The 22,932-nt window shown below is 40.7% G+C and overlaps 2 protein-coding genes across 4 annotated transcripts in view; one reads left to right on the top strand and one right to left on the bottom strand.

The window, feature by feature from the left end:
- Nucleotides 1-22,932, bottom strand: part of SOX5 (SRY-box transcription factor 5) — an 838,708-nt gene that overhangs the window by 733,090 nt on the left and 82,686 nt on the right. The window lies entirely within an intron of this gene.
- Nucleotides 15,772-17,677, top strand: LOC142070655 (uncharacterized). Its single transcript, XM_075124535.1, has 2 exons — nt 15,772-16,685; nt 17,073-17,677. The coding sequence occupies exons 1-2, from the start codon at nt 16,106-16,108 to the stop codon at nt 17,612-17,614; spliced, it is 1,122 nt and encodes a 373-aa protein (XP_074980636.1). The 5' UTR covers nt 15,772-16,105; the 3' UTR covers nt 17,615-17,677.

Here is a 22,932-nt window from a genome sequence, read left to right on the forward strand (position 1 = left end):
AGCTGAGCCTTCTTGATCAAAAAGCCCCAGATAAAGAATCCAGACTTGGGGGTGCTTTCCAAACTCAACCTTTGATCTTCACCCATCTCATTTTCATTACAGGGACCCTGCAAGGACACCTTCTTATTCTCACAGACAATCTTCACAGCAACATTGATTAGCCACCCCCTCGTTCTGATCCTCTTCCACTTCTTTGTTGGAATCCTTCTGCTAATATAAATGCAGACTGCAATCAATCACACGCACCCCCAACCACTTCCTTTCTTCTTCACCTGCTCAATAATCCATGTCCTCCTTCCATCCAAAGCAAAACCCTCCTGTAGAACATAAAATGTGACAAATATCAGGGCAATATATGTCTGACTATTAAAGTCATTGTAATTCTTCCTCTTCTACATCAAAAAAAGTAATCCTCCCATCTCCTTCTTGTTTGCATGCATCTAATTCTTCATCCTCTCACTCATTACATTAGATGCATGCATAATCCTTCTCCTCCCACAGAACATCTCAAGAAATACAATCCCTCTCTTCCTCCTCCTCCCCCTATCACACAAAGTTTAATCCCAATACTTAGATATTACCAGCAAAATACCCATCAGTAAAGCATGAACACAGAACAAAGTGTGCTATCCATGCATTATTTAAACTATGTCATTGTGGTTTAAACACTAGCTTTCTACTTAAATCAGGACTCATGTTCCAGTCTATACCTGCAACTAGAAGTTATTTCTCTATACGATATCACCATTTTTAGTGGGAGAGAGGTGGAGGAGTGGGTGTTACATAATTTCACAGCATTTAATTTTTCGTTCCTTTAAAAGTACATAGTTCGCTTGTAGAGCGTGTGTGTTTTGTTCCTGGTTTTGGTTTTTGTTGGTTTTTTTGGAGAGAGGGGTGGCATTTTATGGTTCTGTGTTACAGACAAGTTCATAGTAAGTTCAGAGGAAAGGAATTTTCAAAGAAAATCCAGCACAAAGCATTGTGGGGAATGATATGGAAGGTTGACAAAATGATGATAAACAATGAAAAAAAGAAATAATTAAGTGTGTTGAAACACTGCATCAGCATTTAGCACATTGTTAAGTTTTCTTAGGGAAAATGTTTTATTGTGTGCAGTTTCACAGAGATCTTAACCCTGGCTATGGATGCAGAATGTTGCATGTATAATGGTTCTGAAACAATTTTTTATATATAGAGAAAAAAATAAAATGAGCAAATATGTCTGTATTAGATAAGGCTTTTAGAACAAAATATAATACATGGAAATCCTTTCTTGAAGTGCTTTGTGTCTTAAGGAGGTAGGAAACGTAAAACAGTGGCGTTCCAGTAAACACACACGTCTAAACAAGGTGTGAAAAATTGGGGTCTAGGGAAAAACAGGCTAGACAAAAAGTCAATATAAAGCAGCCAAGAGAAGAGGGTAAAGTGACGTCTTACAGGGATGTGGCTAATCTTTCTACAGCTATTTCCAAAACCATTTGAGTACTGAATCACAAATAAAAATAGAAAGGCTGTGCCCAGCAGTTTGGAAGAGTCAATGAGAGAATGAGAAATGAGCACAGACTTGGACATCCAGAATGCAGAGTTCTAATCCCAGTCTGCTATGATGCCTTAATTAAGTTGCGTCTTAGTCTCAGCTTCACCCTCCAGTAAAACGAGGGTGATAACACTGAACTCACAAGGGGGCTGTCAGGATTAATTAATTAGCTGACTTAAATTTTAAAAGTAACCTAATTGTCCTCCTTCAAATCTTCTCTCAAACTCTTCTTTGCCATGATGCCTACCAGATATCTGACAACTGTTAGGCAGCTGGGGCGCTATGACCACTGCCTATATGTTGACCAATACTGTCTCAGTTTCCTTGTACTCCCTTGTCAATCTGACCGTACCAATCTGTTGTCCCTTGGCTTTGGAACAGGTACCATTTGTTTGTTCTGTGTATATACAGCACCTAGCCCAGTGGGGTCCTGGTCCATAGTTAAGGCCCCCGGATGCTACCAATATGCAAACAAGTAAATAAATGCTAATTAAGTTACACCAGGCATTGATTTGGCTGAATGTCCATACAGCACTTTTTAACAGGTAGCACTGTTAGGGAAAAATGTTTATATAAATTATTGCTATCAATTTATTATCCACCTGAAAGGAACTTTTACTTATTGACATAAACCATGTTATTGCGAAAGAATAAATGATACATGTTTACAATTGTCTAGAGTTGGTTTAGTTATGTTCAGTGTTGTATCTGAAACAGATACCCAAAATGGTCACTTTATCACAGACATTTGATATGGCAGTATTGAGAGTGGTTGGCAGATGCAGGAAAAGGATAATATCTTGGAACAGGCCAGATAACATTACAATTAAGACAAATTCACATTAGCTCTTACTGTGTATTTGAAATGTAACAGGTGAAGTCTTGTATTGTTCTTGGTGGAAAATCAGGTTTGGACCAGCAAAGAGAAGGAGCAGTGTCTGCAAATTGCAGCTCCATACGTACTGTGAGTGTGACTAGAGAGTCAAAACAACATTGTTTTACATCTATGACTGAACCAGCTTATGCTAACTTATTTCCAGTGGACTCTTACAAACTTCTAACATTTCATTTGGATGACTGAATGCGCTTAAAAAATGCTATCGCAACCACTGAAAATGGCAATTTTTCTACTTTAGGATGCCATAGTCTGGATTCTTACTGATCGTTGTTGTAGTGGGCTTTGTTTTATATGGAGGCTTGGTGCATCGATGTTCAATAAAGAGCCACTTTGTGCCCATTCAAATTTGAGTATGATGAGAAGTAACTAAAACCTGTTTTCAGTGCCACTTAGGTGGAATTATTTGATAGTCTGTCCTATTCACATACACATAACTAAAACCACTGGGTTAAAGAGACCAAGGATTCAACGAGCATGAAGAGTGAGCTATTTCTTCAGCTCTGATCAGGGCTGAAGCACATTCTTCCATGGATAAACAGAGGAAAGCAAATCTCCAGAGACATCCATCTGTCACATTTCAAGACATGTAAATGACAGACACATGGCTTTGGCAAAGGTAAGAATTCCTTCACTGAACAACCCAAACCATGGTGATATCTAAACAATACCACAGCTTCAACTCCTGGAAATACTTAGATGTTTGTTGTTTTGTTTGCTTGTTTTTAATCTGCTCTTTTATAAAGAGCAGCAAGGCACTGGAGAGTAGTAAGATACTAGTCTATCAAATACTGCCCACGGTGCAACAAGAGTCATAGACCTTTAGATTCAGACTGCGATTCAGACTACTATCTCAAGGTTTTCACCTCTCCTGATGTTTCTGTGATCATTCCAGTTTCACTCATTTCACAAGCACCTGATTACAGGTTTTTCCCAGATCCCAAAAATCTATGATGTGGCCCAGGAACGTCATTGCCTTGCCACATTATCGTGACACACAAAACTTTTAGTGAAACCTGGTGACGATGCTTTGAAGTATTTTTTATTAAATTGCACCAAAACGTCCTGTTACATTGTGACCGTATCACTGGATCATGATTGCCAGAAGAAACTCGTAATGGCAATATCAGGTGGTGAAAATATATATAGCTTCCTCCTGTCAAGTTTTTTTATTTCTCCTCATATAAATAGTGTAAAGTTGTTCAATTGCTACTTCTACTTAAGGGCCAAATTCTACAACCTTTACCACACTGAGTAATACTTATTCACATGGGCAGTTCTGTTGACTTCAATGGTATACTGGGTTCCATGTCCTCCAGGGGCCTACTTGCATGAGTAAGTTGTATTCAGTGTGAGTAAGGGCTATCGATCTGGGCTAAGTGTTTAGCTATATACTTCCCCCACAATGTACAAAACTTTCTCTCCTTTGAATTAGTGTCAGAGTTGAGCTTTTAATACATGGCCTTGGTTTGATTCATGAGTACGCTTGTGGAATGTGAGGTCACTCAAGTTAGAAAACCAGCTGGCTTCGATGCAACCTAACAAAACAAGAAAAGGCTTAAAAACTTAAAATCTAATTGTAGTTGTTTCAAATAATGTATAAAAATTCTGATTTTTATTTTATTTTAAATAAAATGTATTTTAAATTAAAAAATCCATATTTTTACTTCTAAAATGCTTACCCCTCTGTACACAAGAGTCCTTTTGAGCTCAGTGTGGACTTCAGCACCTTGGTGGCAGTCACAGATGTGCTGGACTTGAAGCATCCTTTGAAATCCTACCTATGTTGGCAAAACAGCATCTGTACATGGGTGGCTAGCTCATTCTTCTGGTTAGCAGTCAAGCTTCAAGAAGGGAACATCTAATGCCACATATTCAAGGGGAAGCAATTCCCTCAAAATAAAAATGAATGAATAAAATCACGACTGTGATGAGATGTCATATGCAATTTGCAAAAAAAAGCTTTTTGCACAATTTATGCAATTTCTATTTGGCTGGCAGCTTGGAAATGCAGGTGCTGTAAGGGTTAGTACTATATACATTAAATTAATGTTACAGTCAGAGTCAGCAAGTTTCTGATAAATCAGACATATTCAATCCTCCACTCTTGAGGTGCATTCTCATAGGCCCACACTCAGTTACCCTATAAGTCAATGAGGCAGCGTGTGGCACCTAGACAAGAATGGGGTGCAAGAAAAACATATGGCACTTTAAAACAAAAACAGAGACAAACACTTATACAGATGGATGCATACTTGCACAGGCTTAGTCTTGCCAACTCTCATGATTTCAACATGAGTATCATGATATTTGATGTACTACTTAAAGCCCCAGCTCCTGGAATTACGTTGGTATTTGAGAATCTCAGCTTTATTTTAAAAAAAGAGTAAGTTTCTAGCCCTCATGATTACAGAGAAAAGCCTGAAAACATGAAGCCTAATGGCTCAAAAATCAGAAGACAAAAACTTTTTTTTTTAGATCTCATGATTTTCAAGTCAATCTCATATTCTTTTGTGGCATGATTCCTGATCTCTGAATGCTTGAAGATAGCACTACTGCAGTCTCAACCAGACACAACTGGTGACACATAAAAGATGGTTAAATGTGGTCTGGTTCTGCTAGTCAAAGTCCTGCTCCTAAAGCCTTTTTACTCACCTGAGTAGTCCCAGTGTTTTAAATGGGCCTACACAGATAACTAAAGAGACCCATTCATGCATAGTGCTGAGAACTCCCATTTCCTAGTGAAAAGAAGATTGGGCACCAAGGAAGGGAAAACCTCTGCTCACATTGGTTCTGATCCTGCTTCCATTTAATTTAGTACCAAAACTTCCACTCATTTCAATGGTCAGCATCAGGCCCACTACATTAACTAGGGGAGTTAAAAACTCTCATTAGAAAACCTAAACCACGTAACACTCACCTGACTTTAAAACTCAGAATGAATTCAAAAGACTTGGCCTAGACTCTTATCTGTGAACATGAGCCACTCTGGGTATGTCTACACTATGTTTTAAAACCTGTAGCAGCAAGTCTGAAGCCCAGGTCTACAGACTCAGGCTCATGCTAAGAGCCTAAAAGTAGTTATGTAGATGTTCAGAACCCAGGTTGGGCTCTGAAGCCCAGGGAGAGGGGGCAGGTTTCAGAGCCTGAGCTCCAGCCTGAACTGCAGTGTCTACGCTGCTGTTTTTAGTGCCATAGCATGAGCCCCGCAAGCTCAAGTCTGTAGACCTAGGCTCGGAGACTAGCTGCCGCATGTTTCAAACTGAAGTGTAGACACACCCTATATATGGTTTTTAGGCAAAAGCAGCTAAAACTTGGAGCTTTCATTCAAAGCTCAACCTTCATTGAATTCAACAGATGTGCACCCATTTACACAAGGTCTGAATTTGATCCAAAGTGGCACGAACCCAAGTGAATCACAACCAAAGGAAAGATTTGTTTGGAGCTTGGTAAACTACTACGCTTGACACAGCTTTGATGACTGCTTTGCAGCCAACCTGCTCAGTCAAGTTTTAAAATGCTAAATAAATTCTACTCCTTTTGCTTCTCTCTGTAATTGTTTGAAGCAAGACTACATTAATGTGCATTAGGGAACTTTTCGCTCATGACAGCAGGTCCACACAGGCCAGTTTTTGTGCTACATGTGAGTGCAGGCTAAAATTTACACCCCTCTGGTGCGAACTAAAGCACTGTGTAGACAAGCCCTTAGTTTCCTCACAGAGCAGTTCTTTGGCAGCAAAAGAACTAGTGCCACTGTGGGCTCCATTATTCTGCAGAAATCCAGTTTTGCCACATCACGCTTCTCCTAGTAAAGCTTCAAAGGGGAGCAGATATATTCCTCTTAAGTTACCCTTTTAGCTGATCCCCTTTCCTGTTCTGGAAGGTGGTTACATCAGGATAACTAAAATCTGAAAATAACCTCCTTACAGATCAATTAAACCTGAAAAATCCACTTATCAGCACAGTCCTAATTCTCACTCTGCTCTGACAGCATAGGGGCTGAATCGGAATGTCTGTTACCAGAGCTATAGGCTGTATGCGTGTTCCAAAGAAAGTTGAGCCTTTTTACTATCTCTCTCTTCTTTTTTTTTTTTTTTTTTCGGTAGACTAACATCAGACAACAGTTTTTTTAGTATGTATAATGAATAAAATTATATGCTTGGAATGCAACCCTCAGCATAACAGTATTAAAAACTAAATTTTTATTTGGATTATATTTATGGTAATAACAACTAATGTTTTTTCCGTGACATAGGTTAAAAAGTCTGTAACCTCTAATTTGACAGGAACTCTATTATCACTCTCTGGAAAATTAGACAAGATGGAATATTAAGACTTCCAAAAACTGACACAAATAGAAAACTAGGTCTCTCACTTGCTCTTTTTCGCTAAACAAGGAAGATGATTATATGCTGTTTGACATTCCATTTTCAGGGCAACTAAAGAGATGCCGAGAGTCACACTTAATTTATTCTTCCAAATGCCACCAATGAAAAAAAACTCGTTGGTATTTGATGGCACCATGCTCCCACAAATAGAGGCCAGAATTAACCTTGTCTTCCCAATGGTCTCATTTGTGAAGTCTCTTAGTTGAGTTTCTCAAGACAAAAATAAAAACAGCCTCGTAAGTGTGAGCCTATGATGCATATATACTACTGGCTGGGCCAAAATCACCTCTGATGTAATTCCATTGAAGTCAATGTATTAGACAAGTTATGGGTAAGTCCATTCCTTGGTAGATTTCCAGACTAAAGATGTTTGGATTTGCTTACAATTAGCATCTGAAGTTTTAGAAATTTAGAAAATTCTGCAGGCTGAATCTCTGAAATTTTCAAGGTATCACAGTATGTGCAAGATACCTCACAGCAGGACTTCTCATAATGCTATTTCACTTCCCATCATAATGGGTAGGAGCAGAAGACATTTCAAACCATTTTGTCGATATTTATTTCTTTATATTTAGGTCAAAATTTTGACAGCAAAAATCATCAACATTTTGAAATACAAAAAATTTCAAGCAACTCTGGATTAAATTCTGAAGTCCTTAATCAGTTTTACTCTGCCCTTAGTCACATGAAACTTCCATTGCATGAAGTCAATGCTCAGTAAAGGATGTCAGGATTTGAACATGGCTTTTTCATTCAACTTCCAGGTGGTTTACATTAACACACAGCTGAAGCCTTTAGTTACATATTCTCCTTCTAAGTGTTTGTCATGGGTATGATCTCATTAAGACTGACACACCTAGGCATTTCACTGTAGTATACTCTCTCTACTCCTTACCTATCTTTGAGGTATAGCCAATGAAATACATATACAAAAATTAATATCATTATTATTGTATGTGAATAAAATTGATGTTTATTGTACTGAAAAACATCTTTGACAACCTAGAAAAGCTCAAATATACATTGTATGCAAGTTCAAATCCTAAAGTATTTTAAAAGTCAACATAAATGTTAATTGCTGTCATGTCCTAAAAGGAACATCTGAAACCGGATGAAGGTAGAGAAAGGGAAAATATAAAACTTAAGTATCTCATCCTAACATGAGGCTTCTCAATTGGCCATTCTCTACTACACATGATTAAAAACCCACTAAAGATGTAATATTTAGCTATTAATAAGAATGTTTGCAAAGTGCTTTCAACATGAAAAGCATTATGGACACGCAAAATATTATTATAACCACATTCAATAATAAAACATAAATGGTCTCTGAGACCTCTCAACCCTCCAATACCCAAATGTTTGGAACCGGTCTTGTTAATGTGTGACAAAAATCTCAAAAATGAAGGACATAATGAAAAAATAATAGAAGAGAAAAAATGAAATAAAGAAATTCTAGTGGTTAAGGCACAGGATTGAGTAGCAGGATATTTGGGTTGTATTCCTAGCTCTTCCACTGACTTGTTTGTTTTTATAGAGCTCATTGACCAAGCCAAGTATGAATGTACTGTGCTGCAACTGTTAAAGGTTGTATAAGAAATTCCAGCATGTATTATATTGTATACTGTATTAACGAACAAATAAGGTCACTGATATGTGGAGAATATTTGAAGCCATTAGGCCAAAAGAGTACAGCTAAGCCTGAGGAACTTCAACTTGGTGTTCTGACTCTTATGATTTTATCACCAGTCTTGGACTATGTGGCATTTTCCCTAAAGCCCCAATCCTGGTGTCATGTGATGACAAGTCTCTCTGCATCCAATTTTTTTTTTTTAGTCCTCATGCTTGGGAGGAAAAGCCTTAAAAACGAGACCCTTATCAGCTCAAACTGCAAAGAACCCCAAATGTATTTGGCTTAAAAACAAGAAATATTAAATTTCATGATACTTTCGCGGCCTGACTCTCAATTTTTTTAAATGCTTGGGGTTGACAGTACGGTTAACTGTGCATTTCCTTAATTCTGAAAGCTTCATTTTACAACTTTAATGTTGACTTAGCACTAAAGGAGGTTTTTTTTTTTGGTTTGTTTTTTTTCGCACAGAATACAATTTAAAACAGTTCAATGTTTCCAACACTGGCTTATAGGCAAAGCGAACAATTAGTCACATACGGTGTGTTAGTTTCAGGATGTCGTCACTGAGTACTGTATATTCACATTTCTTGGGATTTCGGGAATTGTAGTTTGTCAGTTTAATCTGCTCTTGAACTGTAATAATTTAACGGAATCCATCCAGAGATTTCTACAGGTAAGATTGATTCAAGATATTGCAACGTGCGAATATCTTCAAAATTGATGGGGAGAAAAACAAGTGAGCCTATTCCTCTAGTGTAAACAGATAATCCCTCTGCTTAAAGTGATGACTCTGTCTCTCCCTGTTGCACAAATATACAAAACAATATATCTTATCTATTTACCATGGTACTGGGTAATGTCTCCAGGGCTGACTATCAGCTGCTTTAATTGTAAGACAGTTTTATATTACGCATAGAAGATGGGAATTTGGTATGCACTGTGGAGGAGGCAGGAGAAGAAATAGGTCAGATAGCATGCCAGAAACACAGACTAATAGTTCTAGTTTTTATTCTATAATAAAATTAATGTTGCCCCAGCAGCATGCTATCTGGTACATCCATCTAATTTATTAAACAAACCAACCAAAAGACAAAACATTTGCTGAAGATTGTAGTGCTATTGTGTATTTGTGAACTAGTGTTTTGCAGTTCATGAAATGATTGTTAAATTTAATTTTGTTTACATTTTCTTTGTTTTCTTATATACCCCAGCAAGAATAAAACTTGTTGCACTAATTACAAAGCTACTATTCCACTATTCATCTTTATGCTATTAACAGTGTTTTCCCTTCATTCACTTGTTAAAAAAAGAAAAAGAAAAAAGACCAAAATAGGACATGCAGAATGTCAGACTCAGATATAAGGCCAGAAGGGACCATCAAGATCATCTACTTTGATTTCCTGCACATTGCAGGCCACAGAACAGCACTCATCCACTCCTGTAACCCATCTCTGGCGAAGTTAATGAAGTCCTCAAATCAGGATTTAAAGCCTTAAAGTTTCAGAGAATCAATCATTTGCTCTAGTTTAAACCAATAAGTAACCCTCCCCATGCTGCAGATGAAGGCAAAAACAAAAACAAAAAACCCCGGGTCTCTGGCAATCTGACCTGGGGGAAAAATTCCTTTCCAATCCCAAATATGGATTGGACCAGTTAGATCCTAAGCATGTCAATGAGACCCATCAGCCTGACAACTGGGAAAGAATTCTCTGTAGTAACTCAGAGCTCTCCCCATCTAGTGTCCATTCTCCAGGCATTGTAGGTATTTGCTACTAGCAATCGCTGATGGGCCACATGCCGTTGCAGGCAGTCTAATCATACCATCCCCTCCATAAATTTATCAAGCTCAGTTTTTAAAACAATTATGTTTTTTGCCTCCCCACTCCCACTACACCCCCTGAACTGCACTTCTCTGATGGTTAGAAACCTTCCTCTAATTTCAAGCCTAAACTTGTTGATGGGCAGGTTTATATCCATTTGTTCTTGTGTCCACATTGGCACTTAACTTAAATAATTCTTCTCCCTCCCTGGTGTTTATCCCTCTGATGTATTTATAGACAGCAATAATATCTCCCCTCAGCCTTTGTTTAGTTAGGCTAAACAAGCCAAGCTCCTTAAACCTCCTCTTATAGGATAGGTTCTCCATTCTTCAGATCATCCTAGTAGCCCTTCTCTGCACGTGTTCCAGTTTGAATCAATCTTTCTTAAACATAGGAGACCAGAATTGCACATAATATTCCAGATGATTTCATGCAAATAAATTTTATATATCAGATTTGTATATTAAATCCTACTATGCACATGCCACATGTACTGTATGTTCATGAACAGCTAAGCAAATGTAGTATAGAAAAAGGAAGCACTAGATAACAGTGGACAAAAATTATGAGTACTGTAAATTACAAAGGTGGGAGGGAAGTGCCATAAACTGGAGGATAGGGGTTATTCGTAAACAATGCAACATTAGAGGGGTTTTTGCTATATGTACATTATTTAAGACTGTTGGGTAAAACTCCTCCTCATCTGTCCCCTCCATCTCTGCCTCCAAGCTCTTTTCTGCTATCACTGGTATAGAAGTTTGATCTTGCTACAGAAGGCGACAGGTGTGGAGGAGCACATGGTTCGGACAGACATATCCCTTATGGGAGGATCTATTAATGGACATTCTCTATAGCTTAGTAAAGAGAAGAGGATAGAACTTGATCAAGTACAGCTGATAAAGTAAAAGCAGGAACTGAAGAGACAATCAAATGAAAGAGAGTCCATTCAATTAGATCGCATGAAGGCAGACAACTAAATATTCACAAATTGTACAAGTGCTTGTGTACAAATGCTAGAACTCTAAATACTAAGATGGGTGAACTCAACTGCTTGATATTAAATGAGAATATTGATATAAAAGACATCAAAGAAACTTGTTGAAATGAGGATAATCAATCGGACATGGTAATAGCAGGGTACAAAATATACAAGAATGACAGAGTAGCTCGTGTTGGTGCACGAGTAGCTCGTGTTGGTGCACGAGTAGCTCTATATCTGAAAGAAAACATAGAGTCAAATTTAGTAAAAACCTTAAATAAATCGAACTGTACCACAGAATCTCCTTGGATAGAAATTCCATGTTTGACTAATAAGAGTATAGCAGTAGGAATATACTACCGACCTCCTGACCAGTATGACGATTGTGAAATGCTCAAGGAGACTAGAGGGGCTATACAAATAGAAAACTCAATAATAATGGGGGATTTCAACTATCCCCAGATTGACTGGATACATGTCACCTTAGGACAGGATGCAGAAATAAAATTTGTAGACACTATTAATGAACAGTTCTTGCAGCAGCTAGACCCCAAAATGGGAGAGGCAATTCTCAATTTAGTTCTAAGTGGAACACAGGATCTGATCCAAGAGGTGAATATAGCTGAACCACTCAATAATAGCAACCATAATGTAATTAAATTTAACATCCTGGAATATACCAAAAAAGCCCATCATAGTTGCATTTAACTACAAGAAGGGGATCTACACAAAAATGAGGAAGCTAGTTAAAGTAAATTAAAAGGAGCAGTCATAAAAGTGAAATGCCTGCAAGCTGCATGGAAATTTTTAAAAAACACCATAACAGAGGCTCAAATTAAATGTATATCCCAAATTAAAAAGAAAATTGTAAAAAAAGGAACAAAAAAACGTCACCATGGCTAAACAACAGAATAAAAGAGGCAGTTAGAGGCAAAAAGCTTCCTTCAAAAATTGGAAGTCAGATCCTACTGAGGAATATAGAAAGCAGCATAACCTTTGGCAAGTCACATGTAAAGATATAATTAAGCAGGCCAAAAAAGAATTTGAAGAATTAGAAAAAGACACAAAAACGAACAGTAAAAAACTTTTAAATACATCAGAATCAAGAAGCCTGCCAAACAAGTCCATGGAGCCACTGGACAACCAAGGTGCTAACGGGAGAACTCAAGGAAGATAAGGCCATTGCAGATGAAGCTAGATGAATTCTTGACATCAGTCTTCACTGCAGAGGATGAGACAGAGATTCCCACACCTGAGCCATTCTTTTTAGATGACAAACATGAGGAACTGTCCCAGATTAAGGTGTCAGTAAAGAAAGTTTTGGAACAAACTGATAAATTAAACAGCAATAAGTCACCAAAGTAATTCTAATATGAAATTCCAGAACTACTAAATGGAGTATGTAATCTATTGCTTAAATCAACTTCTGTACCAGACAACTGGAGGACAGCTAATGTGACGTCAATCTTTTAAAAAGTCTCCAGAGGCAATCCTGGCAATTACAGGCTCGTCAGCCTCCCTTCAGTACCGGGCAAATTGCTTGAAACTGTAGCGAAGAACAGAAATATCAGAAACAGACTAACATGACTTGTTGGGGAAAGAGTCAACACAGCTTTTGTAAAGGGAAATCATACCTCACCAATCTATTTCAATTTTTGAGAGGGTCAGGAAACATGCACAAAGGTGATCCTGTGAATATAGTGTACTTGAACTGTCAGAAATCCTTTGATAGATTCCACACCAAAGGCTCTTAAAAAAAGTAAGCAGTCATGGGATAAGAGGGACCGTCTTTTCGTGGATCAGTATCTGGTTAAAAGACAGGAAACAAAGGGTAGTTTTCAGAATGGAGAGATCTATACTGGGACCAGTGCTGTTCAAGATATTCATAAATGATCTGGAAGAAGGGGTAAAAACATTGGGGTGTCAAAGTTTGCAGACAAATAAAAAATTACTCAAGATAGTTAAGTCCAAAGCAGACTTCAAAGAGTTAAAAATGGACCTCACAAAACTGGATGACTCAGCAACAAAATGACAGATGAAAAAGTAATGCACACTGGAAAACAAACCCATTTATAAAAAGGGATAGATAATAAGATGCAAATATCATAATGCCACTATATAAATCCATGGTACCCCCATACCTTGAATATGGCATGCAGTTCTGGTGCCCCATCTCAAAAAAAGATTTATCAGAATTGGAAAAGGTATAAAGAAAGGCAATAAAAAATGATTAGGGTATGGTACAGCTTCCATATGAGGAAAGATTTAAAAGACTGGGACTGTTCAGCTTGGAAAAGAGACAAATAAAGGGAGGGTATGATAGAGATCTAAACAATCATGAATGGTGCAGAGAAAATGAATAAGGAAATGTTGTTTACCCCTTCCCCTAACACAAGAATCAGGGGGTCACCCAATAAAACTAATAGCAGGTTTAAAACAGACAAAAGGAAGTACTTCTTCACACAACACACACTCAGTGTGTGGAACTCGTTGCCAAAGGATGTTGTGAAGGCCAAAAGTATAATTGGTTTCAAAAAAGAAGTAGGTAAGTTCATGGAGGATAGGTCCATCAGTGGCTGTTAGGTAAGATGGTCAGGGATGCAATCCCATGCTCTTGGTGTCCTTCAGCTTCTGACTGCCAGATGCTAGGACTGGAGGACAGAGCATGGATGAATCCTGTGATAATTGTCCTGTTCTGTTTACTCCCTCTGAAGCACCTGGCATTGGCCATTGTCAGAAGACAGGATACTGGGCTAGATGCGCCATTGGTCTGACTCAGTATAGCCATTCTTATGTTATCGGTCACTCACAAATCAGTCCTATTACTGTGCATGATTTTTCAGCCACTAAGACAGTACTACAGGATGGCATCATTCACACTGTATTTACTATAAAAGGTAGAGGTTTAGACCTGCTGTAGCAGTAAAATTCTACCATGATGAAACCTAATGGAAAACCCACCATGAATTTTAATAATATGAAAACAGTTGTATGATTTCATCTTATTTTTACTGTATATATATATACACACACAAACACTAAGGTAGTGCCCAAAGGCCTTATTTAGGATCCGAACCCCTTTCGGTTTGAAAGAGCTCACAATGTGAATTAAAGTTTGCATTCTAACTTAAGAGTTAACAGTCGAAATTTCCTTCTCTAAAAGTAGGGTCACCACCCATACCTACATTCAGAGAATACACGCGATTTTCCTTTCTCTGTTCCACAGGTCCAGTGGTCAGGCCAATTCAGTTAAAGACTCCCAGATCCATGGTATGTGTCGCAATGACAATACACTGATATGATGAGTATAGCCATGACATAAAACCATGATAAATGTCTGTGAAGCTGTTTCAGTTCATAAGGGTTCATTGGAACCTCTTCACTTTGCGTTACAACTCCCTGTGGTTCAATATGTTTTACGTTTCACAGAACCCAAAAAGTTCAAAACAAAGTCCCAACCAAGCTTTGTCTGTTTTTGGACTGAATTGATGCAAAAGACTCTGACCTCTGCAGCTTTCCACCCAAAAAAATAAAATAAAATAAAAAGAAATTCAGCTTTACTCAAAATTCAGCCTCAGTTTAGTGCTGTCAGTGTACCTGGCCAAGTTTTGGGTTTGTAATAAACAGGTAACAAAATCATCTAGGTTGGGGTTGTTTTTTGGGGGCAGGTGAGGGGGGAAGAAGAGGGTGTCCCTACAAAAGTTTTATGCAGCTCTACTGACCAAAAAGAACAGCATATATTAATGCAATATCACAATATGAATACATGGATGTCATGATTATTCAGGTTTCACAAGGAAAGAGAAAGAGGTGAAATCCCACTATAAATGGTTTTCTTTTGAAAGCAAACAGCACTTAGAAGTGTATGCATGAGGGGGGCAGCATATAAAGGGTTCTGAAGAATGCAGCATGGTCTGAGGGTGTGCATGACAGAGAGGGTGGGAGTAGTTCCAAACAGGTCCTGTCAGACCCCAGAATTAACCATCCTCCTTCAAATCTCCCTACTTCTTCCTTTTATTCTTTGCCTCGTTTTTTTTTGTTCTTGTTTGAAAGAGAACAGCAAGAAATGATTCTGGGGGAGAAGTGCCAGGACTCAACTCCTGCTGGGAAGAGAAAAAAAAAATTCTGAAGCTGCCTCCAAGTCCTGCTCACTTTGTATAATGGAATCACGCAGCATCTCTTTCAAAAATTGAAATAGGGCAAATAATGTTTACCTGGGTAAGATCACATCTTTTGTTAATGAAGCAAAACTAAAGCCTCAAAAAACAATGATGCACTTCTGAGGTATAAAATATCTGCTGATTTGACTCCAATGCCACCGTGTGCACTGAGAGCCCAAACACTTTGAAGTGTTGAAAGCCCCAAGCAAGCTGCCTCATGGCTTACTGAAGTCTACAGGAATTGAAGCTCAGCATCTCCTGGGAGGAACTCAGCACCTCTCAGGATCAGGCAGAGTGACAATTCAGGCAGTCCTCGACTTCACAACTTTCAATTTATGCCCTGGTCTACACTAGGACTTTAGGTCAAATTTAGCAGCGTTAAATCGATTTAAACCTGCACCCGTCCACACAATGAAGCCCTTTATTTCGACTTAAAGGGCTCTTAAAATCGATTTCCTTACTCCACCCCTGACAAGTGGATTAGCGCTTAAATCGACGTTGCCGGCTCGAATTTGGGGTACTGTGGACACAATTCGATGGTATTGGCCTCCGGGAGCTATCCCAGAGTGCTCCATTCTGACCGCTCTGGACAGCACTCTCAACTCAGATGCACTGGCCAGGTAGACAGGAAAAGAACCGCGAACTTTTGAATCTCATTTCCTGTTTGGCCAGCGTGGCAAGCTGCAGGTGACCATGCAGAGCTCATCAGCACAGGTGACCATGATGGAGTCCCAGAATCGCAAAAGAGCTCCAGCATGGACCGAACGGGAGGTACGGGATCTGATCGCTGTTTGGGGAGAGGAATCCGTGCTATCAGAACTCCGTTCCAGTTTTCGAAATGCCAAAACCTTTGTCAAAATCTCCCAGGGCATGAAGGACAGAGGCCATAACAGGGACCCGAAGCAGTGCCGCGTGAAACTGAAGGAGCTGAGGCAAGCCTACCAGAAAACCAGAGAGGCGAACAGCCGCTCTGGGTCAGAGCCCCAAACATGCCGCTTCTATGATGAGCTGCATGCCATTTTAGGGGGTTCAGCCACCACTACCCCAGCCGTGTTGTTTGACTCCTTCAATGGAGATGGAGGCAATACGGAAGTAGGTTTTGGGGACGAAGAAGATGATGATGAGGAGGTTGTAGATAGCTCACAGCAAGCAAGCGGAGAAACCGGTTTTCCCGACAGCCAGGAACTGTTTCTCACCCTAGACCTGGAGCCAGTACCCCCCGAACCCACCCAAGGCTGCCTCCTGGACTCAGCAGGCAGAGAAGGGACCTCTGGTGAGTGTACCTTTTAAAATGCTATACATGGTTTAAAAGCAAGCATGTGAAAGGATTACTTTGCCCTGGCATTTGCGGTTCTGCCTTTGCAAAAGGTTTCTGGGGAGGGCAGCCTTATTTCGTCCTTCATGGTAGGACACTTTACCACTCCAGGCCAGTAACACGTACTCGGGAATCACTGTAGAACAAAGCATTGCAGTGTATGTTTGCTGGCATTCAACCAAAATCCGTTCACGCGGTGGGAGGAGGCAAAATGCGACCTTGTAACGAAAGCACATGTGCTATGTATGTAATGTTAACAGCAAGGTTTACCCTGAAAGAGTGTAGCGACTGTTTTATAAAATGTGTCTTTTTAAATACCGCTGTCCCTTTTTTTTTCTCCACCAGCTGCATATGTTTCAATGATCACAGGATCTTCTCCTTCCCAGAGGCTAGTGAAGCTTAGAAGGAAAAAAAAACGCACTCGCGATGAAATGTTCTCCGAGCTCATGCTGTCCTCCCACACTGACAGAGCACAGACGAATGCGTGGAGGCAAATAATGTCAGAGTGCAGGAAAGCACAAAATGACCGGGAGGAGAGGTGGAGGGCTGAAGAGAGTAAGTGGCGGGCTGAAGAGAGTAAGTGGCGGGCTGAAGACAGGGCTGAAGCTCAAAGGTGGCGGCAGCGTGATGAGAGGAGGCAGGATTCAATGCTGAGGCTGCTGCAGGACCAAACCAGTATGCTCCAGTGTATGGTTGAGCTGCAGCAAAGGCAGCTGGAGCACAGACTGCCACTGCAGCCCCTCTGTAACCAACCGCCCTCCTCCCCAAGTTCCATAGCCTCCACACCCAGACGCCCAAGAACGCGGTGGGGGGGCCTCCGGCCAACCAGCCACTCCACCACAGAGGATTGCCCAAAAAAAAGAAGGCTGTCATTCAATAAATTTTAAAGTTGTAAACTTTTAAAGTGCTGTGCTTAAAGTGCTGTGTGGCATTTTCCTTCCCTCCTCCACCACCCCTCCTGGGATACCTTGGTAGTCATCCCCCTATTTGTGTGATGAATGAATAACGAATGCATGACTGTGAAGCAGCAATGACTTTATTGGCTCTGCAAGCAATGATTAAAGGGAGGAGGGGAGGGTGGTTAGCTTACAGGGAAGTAGAGTGAACCAAGGGGCGGGGGGGTTCATCAAGGAGAAACAAACAGAACTTTCACACCGTAGCCTGGCCAGTCATGAAACTGGTTTTCAAAGCTTCTCTGATGCGTACCGCGCCCTCCTGTGCTCTTCTAACCGCCCTGGTGTCTGGCTGCGCGTAACCAGCAGCTAGGCGATTTGCCTCAACCTCCCACCCCGCCATAAACATCTCCCCCTTACTCTCACAGATATTGTGGAGCACACAGCAAGCAGTAATAACAGTGGGAATATTGGTTTCGCTGAGGTCTAAGCGAGTCAGTAAACTGCGCCAGCGCGCCTTTAAACGTCCAAATGCACATTCTACCACCATTCTGCACTTGCTCAGCCTGTAGTTGAACAGCTCCTGACCACTGTCCAGGCTGCCTGTGTATGGCTTCATGAGCCATGGCATTAAGGGGTAGGCTGGGTCCCCAAGGATACATATTGGCATTTCAACATCCCCAACAGTTATTTTCTGGTCTGGGAATAAAGTCCCTTCCTGCAGCTTTTGAAACAGACCAGAGTTCCTGAAGATGCGAGCATCATGCACCTTTCCCGGCCATCCCACGTTGATGTTGGTGAAACGTCCCTTGTGATCCACCAGAGCTTGCAGCACTATCGAAAAGTACCCCTTGCGGTTTATGTACTCGGCGGCTTGGTGCTCCGGTGCCAAGATAGGGATATGGGTTCCGTCTATAGCCCCACCACAGTTAGGGAATCCCATTGCAGCAAAGCCATCCACTATGACCTGCACATTTCCCAGGGTCACTACCCTTGATATCAGCAGATCTTTGATTGCGTGGGCTACTTGCATCACAGCAGCCCCCACAGTAGATTTGCCCACTCCAAATTGATTCCCAACTGACCGGTAGCTGTCTGGTGTTGCAAGCTTCCACAGGGCTATCGCCACTCGCTTCTCAACTGTGAGGGCTGCTCTCATCTTGGTATTCATGCGCTTCAGGGCAGAGGAAAGCAAGTCACAAAGTTCCATGAAAGTGCCCTTACGCATGCGAAAGTTTCGCAGCCACTGGGAATCGTCCCAGACCTGCAACACTATGCGGTCCCACCAGTCTGTGCTTGTTTCCCGAGCCCAGAATCGGCGTTCCACAGCGTGAACCTGCCCCATTAGCACCATGATGCATGAATTGTCAGGGCCCATGCTTTCAGAGAAATCTGTGTCCATGTCCTGATCACTCACGGGACCGCGCTGACGTCGCCTCCTCGCCCGGTATCGCGTTGCCATGTTCTGGTGCTGCATATACTGCTGAATAATGCGTGTGGTGGTTAATGTGCTCCTAATTGCCAAAGTGAGCTGAGCGGGCTCCATGCTTGCAGTGGTATGGCGTCTGCACAGGTAACTCAGGAAAAAAGGCGCGAAATGATTGTCTGCCCTTGCTTTCACGGGGGGGAGGGAGGGAGGGAACGGGGGGCTGACGATATGTACCCAGAACCACCCGCGACAATGTTTTAGCCCCATCAGGCATTGGGATCTCAACCCAGAATTCCAATGGGCAGCGGAGACTGCGGGAACTGTGGGATAGCTACCCACAGTGCAACGCTCCAGAAGTCGACGCTTGCCTCGGTACTGTGGAAGCGCTCCGCCGAGTTAATGCACTTAATGCACTTTAGAGCATTTTCTGTGGGGACACACACACTCGAATATATAAAACCGATTTCTAAAAAACCGACTTCTATAAATTCGACTTAATTTCGTAGTGTAGACATACCCTATGATGAAGGCACTTACAATGCTTCTGAATCGACACCCTGATTTGACTTATGACAAGTGGTTTCGACTTTACGACGCTCAGTCCCACAATGGAGTGGATTGCGGTTCCGAGTTACAACGTTTCGACTTAGGACGCAATTTTCAGGAACCAATCTTGTTGCAAGTCCGAGGACCGCCTGTAGTACCTTTTGGTAGCACAGTGGACACTGTGGACTGGGAGTGGGTGGAAGAAATGTCAGGGAGTTCAAGAGAAAATGCACTGAAAATGTCTGTCCTTTGTCACTGATTCAAGCTAGAGTGTAGTGAGAGATTCTAGGATTTCTATTCACTTTTCCTAGCCACCCTGTTTTTACACACAAGGATAATAATAAAAAATATGACATACAGGAATGCTAGCAAGATACTGCACTTTATATCCTGGCTTCTGTCCTATGACATGGCTTGGTGTTCCAAAACTTTATGCCCCTGCCATGTGGTGCCATGGCTGGGATCAGCACCCACTGATTCTAGTGGTTACTGTTATGCCCTTATTTTTTGTTCAAAAATAGCCCATAACAACAAAAATTAACAATACTTAGCATTTAAATCTAGGATCAGAAAGTGCTTTTACGAAGGAGACCAAATATTGTTATCCCTATTTTACAGAATGGAAAACCGAGGCACAAAGAGTGGGAAGAACTCAGATCTTGTCTCTCAGTCTCCTGCTCCACCCTGTGGCCCAACCTGCTTGCTGTATCTCAAAATACTCATCCCAAGCTATTGTAAGCAGCAATGCTTTTGGACCATTATTGTAAAAGATCTCACTTTTTAGGGAAGTCCATCCTGTATGTGTATGTATGTACACAGAGCATACTAACTAGCTCAATAGGAAAATGGATCAGTTTTCTCCAAACTTCCCTAACAATGAATCACACAGGAGGTGGCAAGGGGTTGCTACAGGAACCTTGACATACAAACACTTACTAGAGTGAGCCAGTCACCACTAGGTGGGTGTGCTATTTTCCATCAGTCTTTGGACAAGTCTCTTTCCACTCAAACCTAGGTCCTAGGCCATGGCAATGTACCACTCATTTCTTCATGCTTGTTTTTTGACAAGTTAGGTGGCTTCCTCTTCCCTCACCTTTTCCCCCTTCACTTTTCATTGGTTTATTTTTCTTTCAATTTTTTTGGACGGGCTGTGGGGAAGTAACCGCAGTAACTCTGTTGCTCATGCTAAGGAAGAGTGTGCAATAAAACACAGGTTTCAGAGTAGCAGCCGTGTTAGTCTGTATCCGCAAAAAGAAAAGGAGTACTTGTGGCACCTTAGAAGTGAGCTGTAGCTCATGAAAGCTTATGCTCAAATACATTTGTTAGTCTCTAAGGTGCCACAAGTACTCCTGTTCTTTTTGCCAGTAAAACACACTGAGTGGATTGTGTCCCCCTCTGGAGGCCAGTCTATATATAAAATAAAATAGCTAACAGTCACTACTGCTACCAACTCGGTAAGCTACCCCTTCAGCTCGACTGACAGAGGCCTGGTGTGCTGAAGGTCCCAAGTTCAATCCCCACCAACAATTCATGATGGGAGTTGATACAAGGTTATTTAAATGGTAATGTTATTTCCTCCCCAAACCTCCCACTCATCTGCCCCTTCGACATTTTCTCCTGTGATCCCTGCCTAGGAGTCACTAACAAGTCAACTTTTATAAGCATTTACAAATTATTTTAAACTTTGTTCTCTATTCCAGACATACAAAAATACCTCAAAGAGTCTGGCCCAGGCTATTGCCACAAGTCACCAAAAAAAAAAAAGGAAAGAGCAAAAAGGAAAAAAACAAAAACACTGCATCCTGCCCCTCAGAGGTGCACACCTACAGTGTTATGTACAGAGCATTTCTCCACTCCAGCCAACAGTACAGCAAGAAAGAGCTGGTGGTCCCTTCAAGTTGGTCCAAACCCCTACCGGAAAGCAACAGATTTCATGTTTAGCTTAGTTCAGCCAAGGGAAGAAAAATAGTCCTAAAATTACAAAGTCTTTTAATGACAGGTTTCAGAGGAACAGCCGTGTTAGTCTGTATTCGCAAAAAGAAAAGGAGTACTTGTGGCACCTTAGAGACTAACCAATTTATTTGAGCATGAACTTTCGTGAGCTACAGCTCACTGTAGCTCACGAAAGCTCATGCTCAAATAAATTGGTTAGTCTCTAAGGTGCCACAAGTACTCCTTTTCTTTTTGCAAAGTCTTTTAAGCTGTACTCAGTCCTTCTGTTACCCAGTTTTTTCTTGTGTCCTTACCCAATGGCCAGGTGAATATTTCCTCTCCCTTGACCCCTTCAGGACTTCTCTCTCAGCATCCTATTTATCTCTCTCCTTTAACGAGTTTAAGTTAAACCTTCTCTGCCTACTAAGCTGTTTTAATATTTTGATTTGATTTAATTTTTATTTCCACACAAGGCTGGTCTACACATTGCTTTAGTCCACACCAGAGGGGTGTCAATTTTTAGTCCACACTAGAATAGCCTGCATTAACTGACCGACGTGTTGACTCTGCAGGCGCACACTACACGTTCCCTAATGCGCAGTAACATAGTCCCATTTCAAACACTACAACATTACTGCGTAAGGAACTTTTAGCATGCGCCTACAGGGTCCACCCAGGTCAATTAGTGTGCAACATGCAAGTGCACCCTAGAATTTATACATCCCTAATGCACACTAAAGCACCATGTAGAAAAGCTCACAAACTGGAAAAATTAAGAATTTCTTGGCTAAGCCATTTCAGAGAGCTTCTAAGATCATGAAAAAAGTTTCAAAAAATTTCTAAATGTTTTAAATATTTCTATAATAAACTCCTGGTAAATTTGAAAAACAACATCACATGAAACCATCTTTCCCTCAGTTTTTACCAAACTACTTTGGAAAAATTTCACCCTGGCATGAGATGCGACATACAAAATTTCAAAAAGTTTCTTTTAGTTGAAGTGGAGCTCGTTGAAAACCTGGTTTGCAACAGGAAGCTAGCTATGATCTTAACTATGTAGAGTAATTTATGTTTCTGATTATATGAGTTTTCATTTCTAGAGATGAGCACAGACAGAGGTGATTCGGATTTTGTAAAACCACACTGCTCAAATTCTATTTTATCCAATCCCCCCTCATCTTCCCCACACCCACACACCAATTTTGGAGTGAAGATCTGGGTGTAGATGAGAAACCGTTATAAGTTAAAGTACAAATATCGTACCTTTATGGAAGAACAGTGTGTGTCGCCTTTGTAAGTTACAGTGTTTTGACCATTATGGTAGAATAAGGAAATATTGGAAAGGTTGGTTGGTTTGTTGCTTTTGTTTGTTTTTAATAAGGGATGGCTTGTTTATATAATGACA

The sequence above is a fragment of the Caretta caretta genome, chromosome 1 (genome assembly GCF_965140235.1).
Source record: "Caretta caretta isolate rCarCar2 chromosome 1, rCarCar1.hap1, whole genome shotgun sequence".
Lineage (NCBI taxonomy): Eukaryota > Metazoa > Chordata > Testudines > Cheloniidae > Caretta > Caretta caretta.

Bases quoted from the DNA above. Each gene is read 5' to 3' on its own strand.
- LOC142070655 (XM_075124535.1), top strand. From the start codon at position 16,106: ATGCAGAGCTCATCAGCACAGGTGACCATGATGGAGTCCCAGAATCGC. The intron at 16,686-17,072 runs GTGAGTGTACCT...TTTCTCCACCAG, and splicing joins AGGCAGAGAAGGGACCTCTG to CTGCATATGTTTCAATGATC.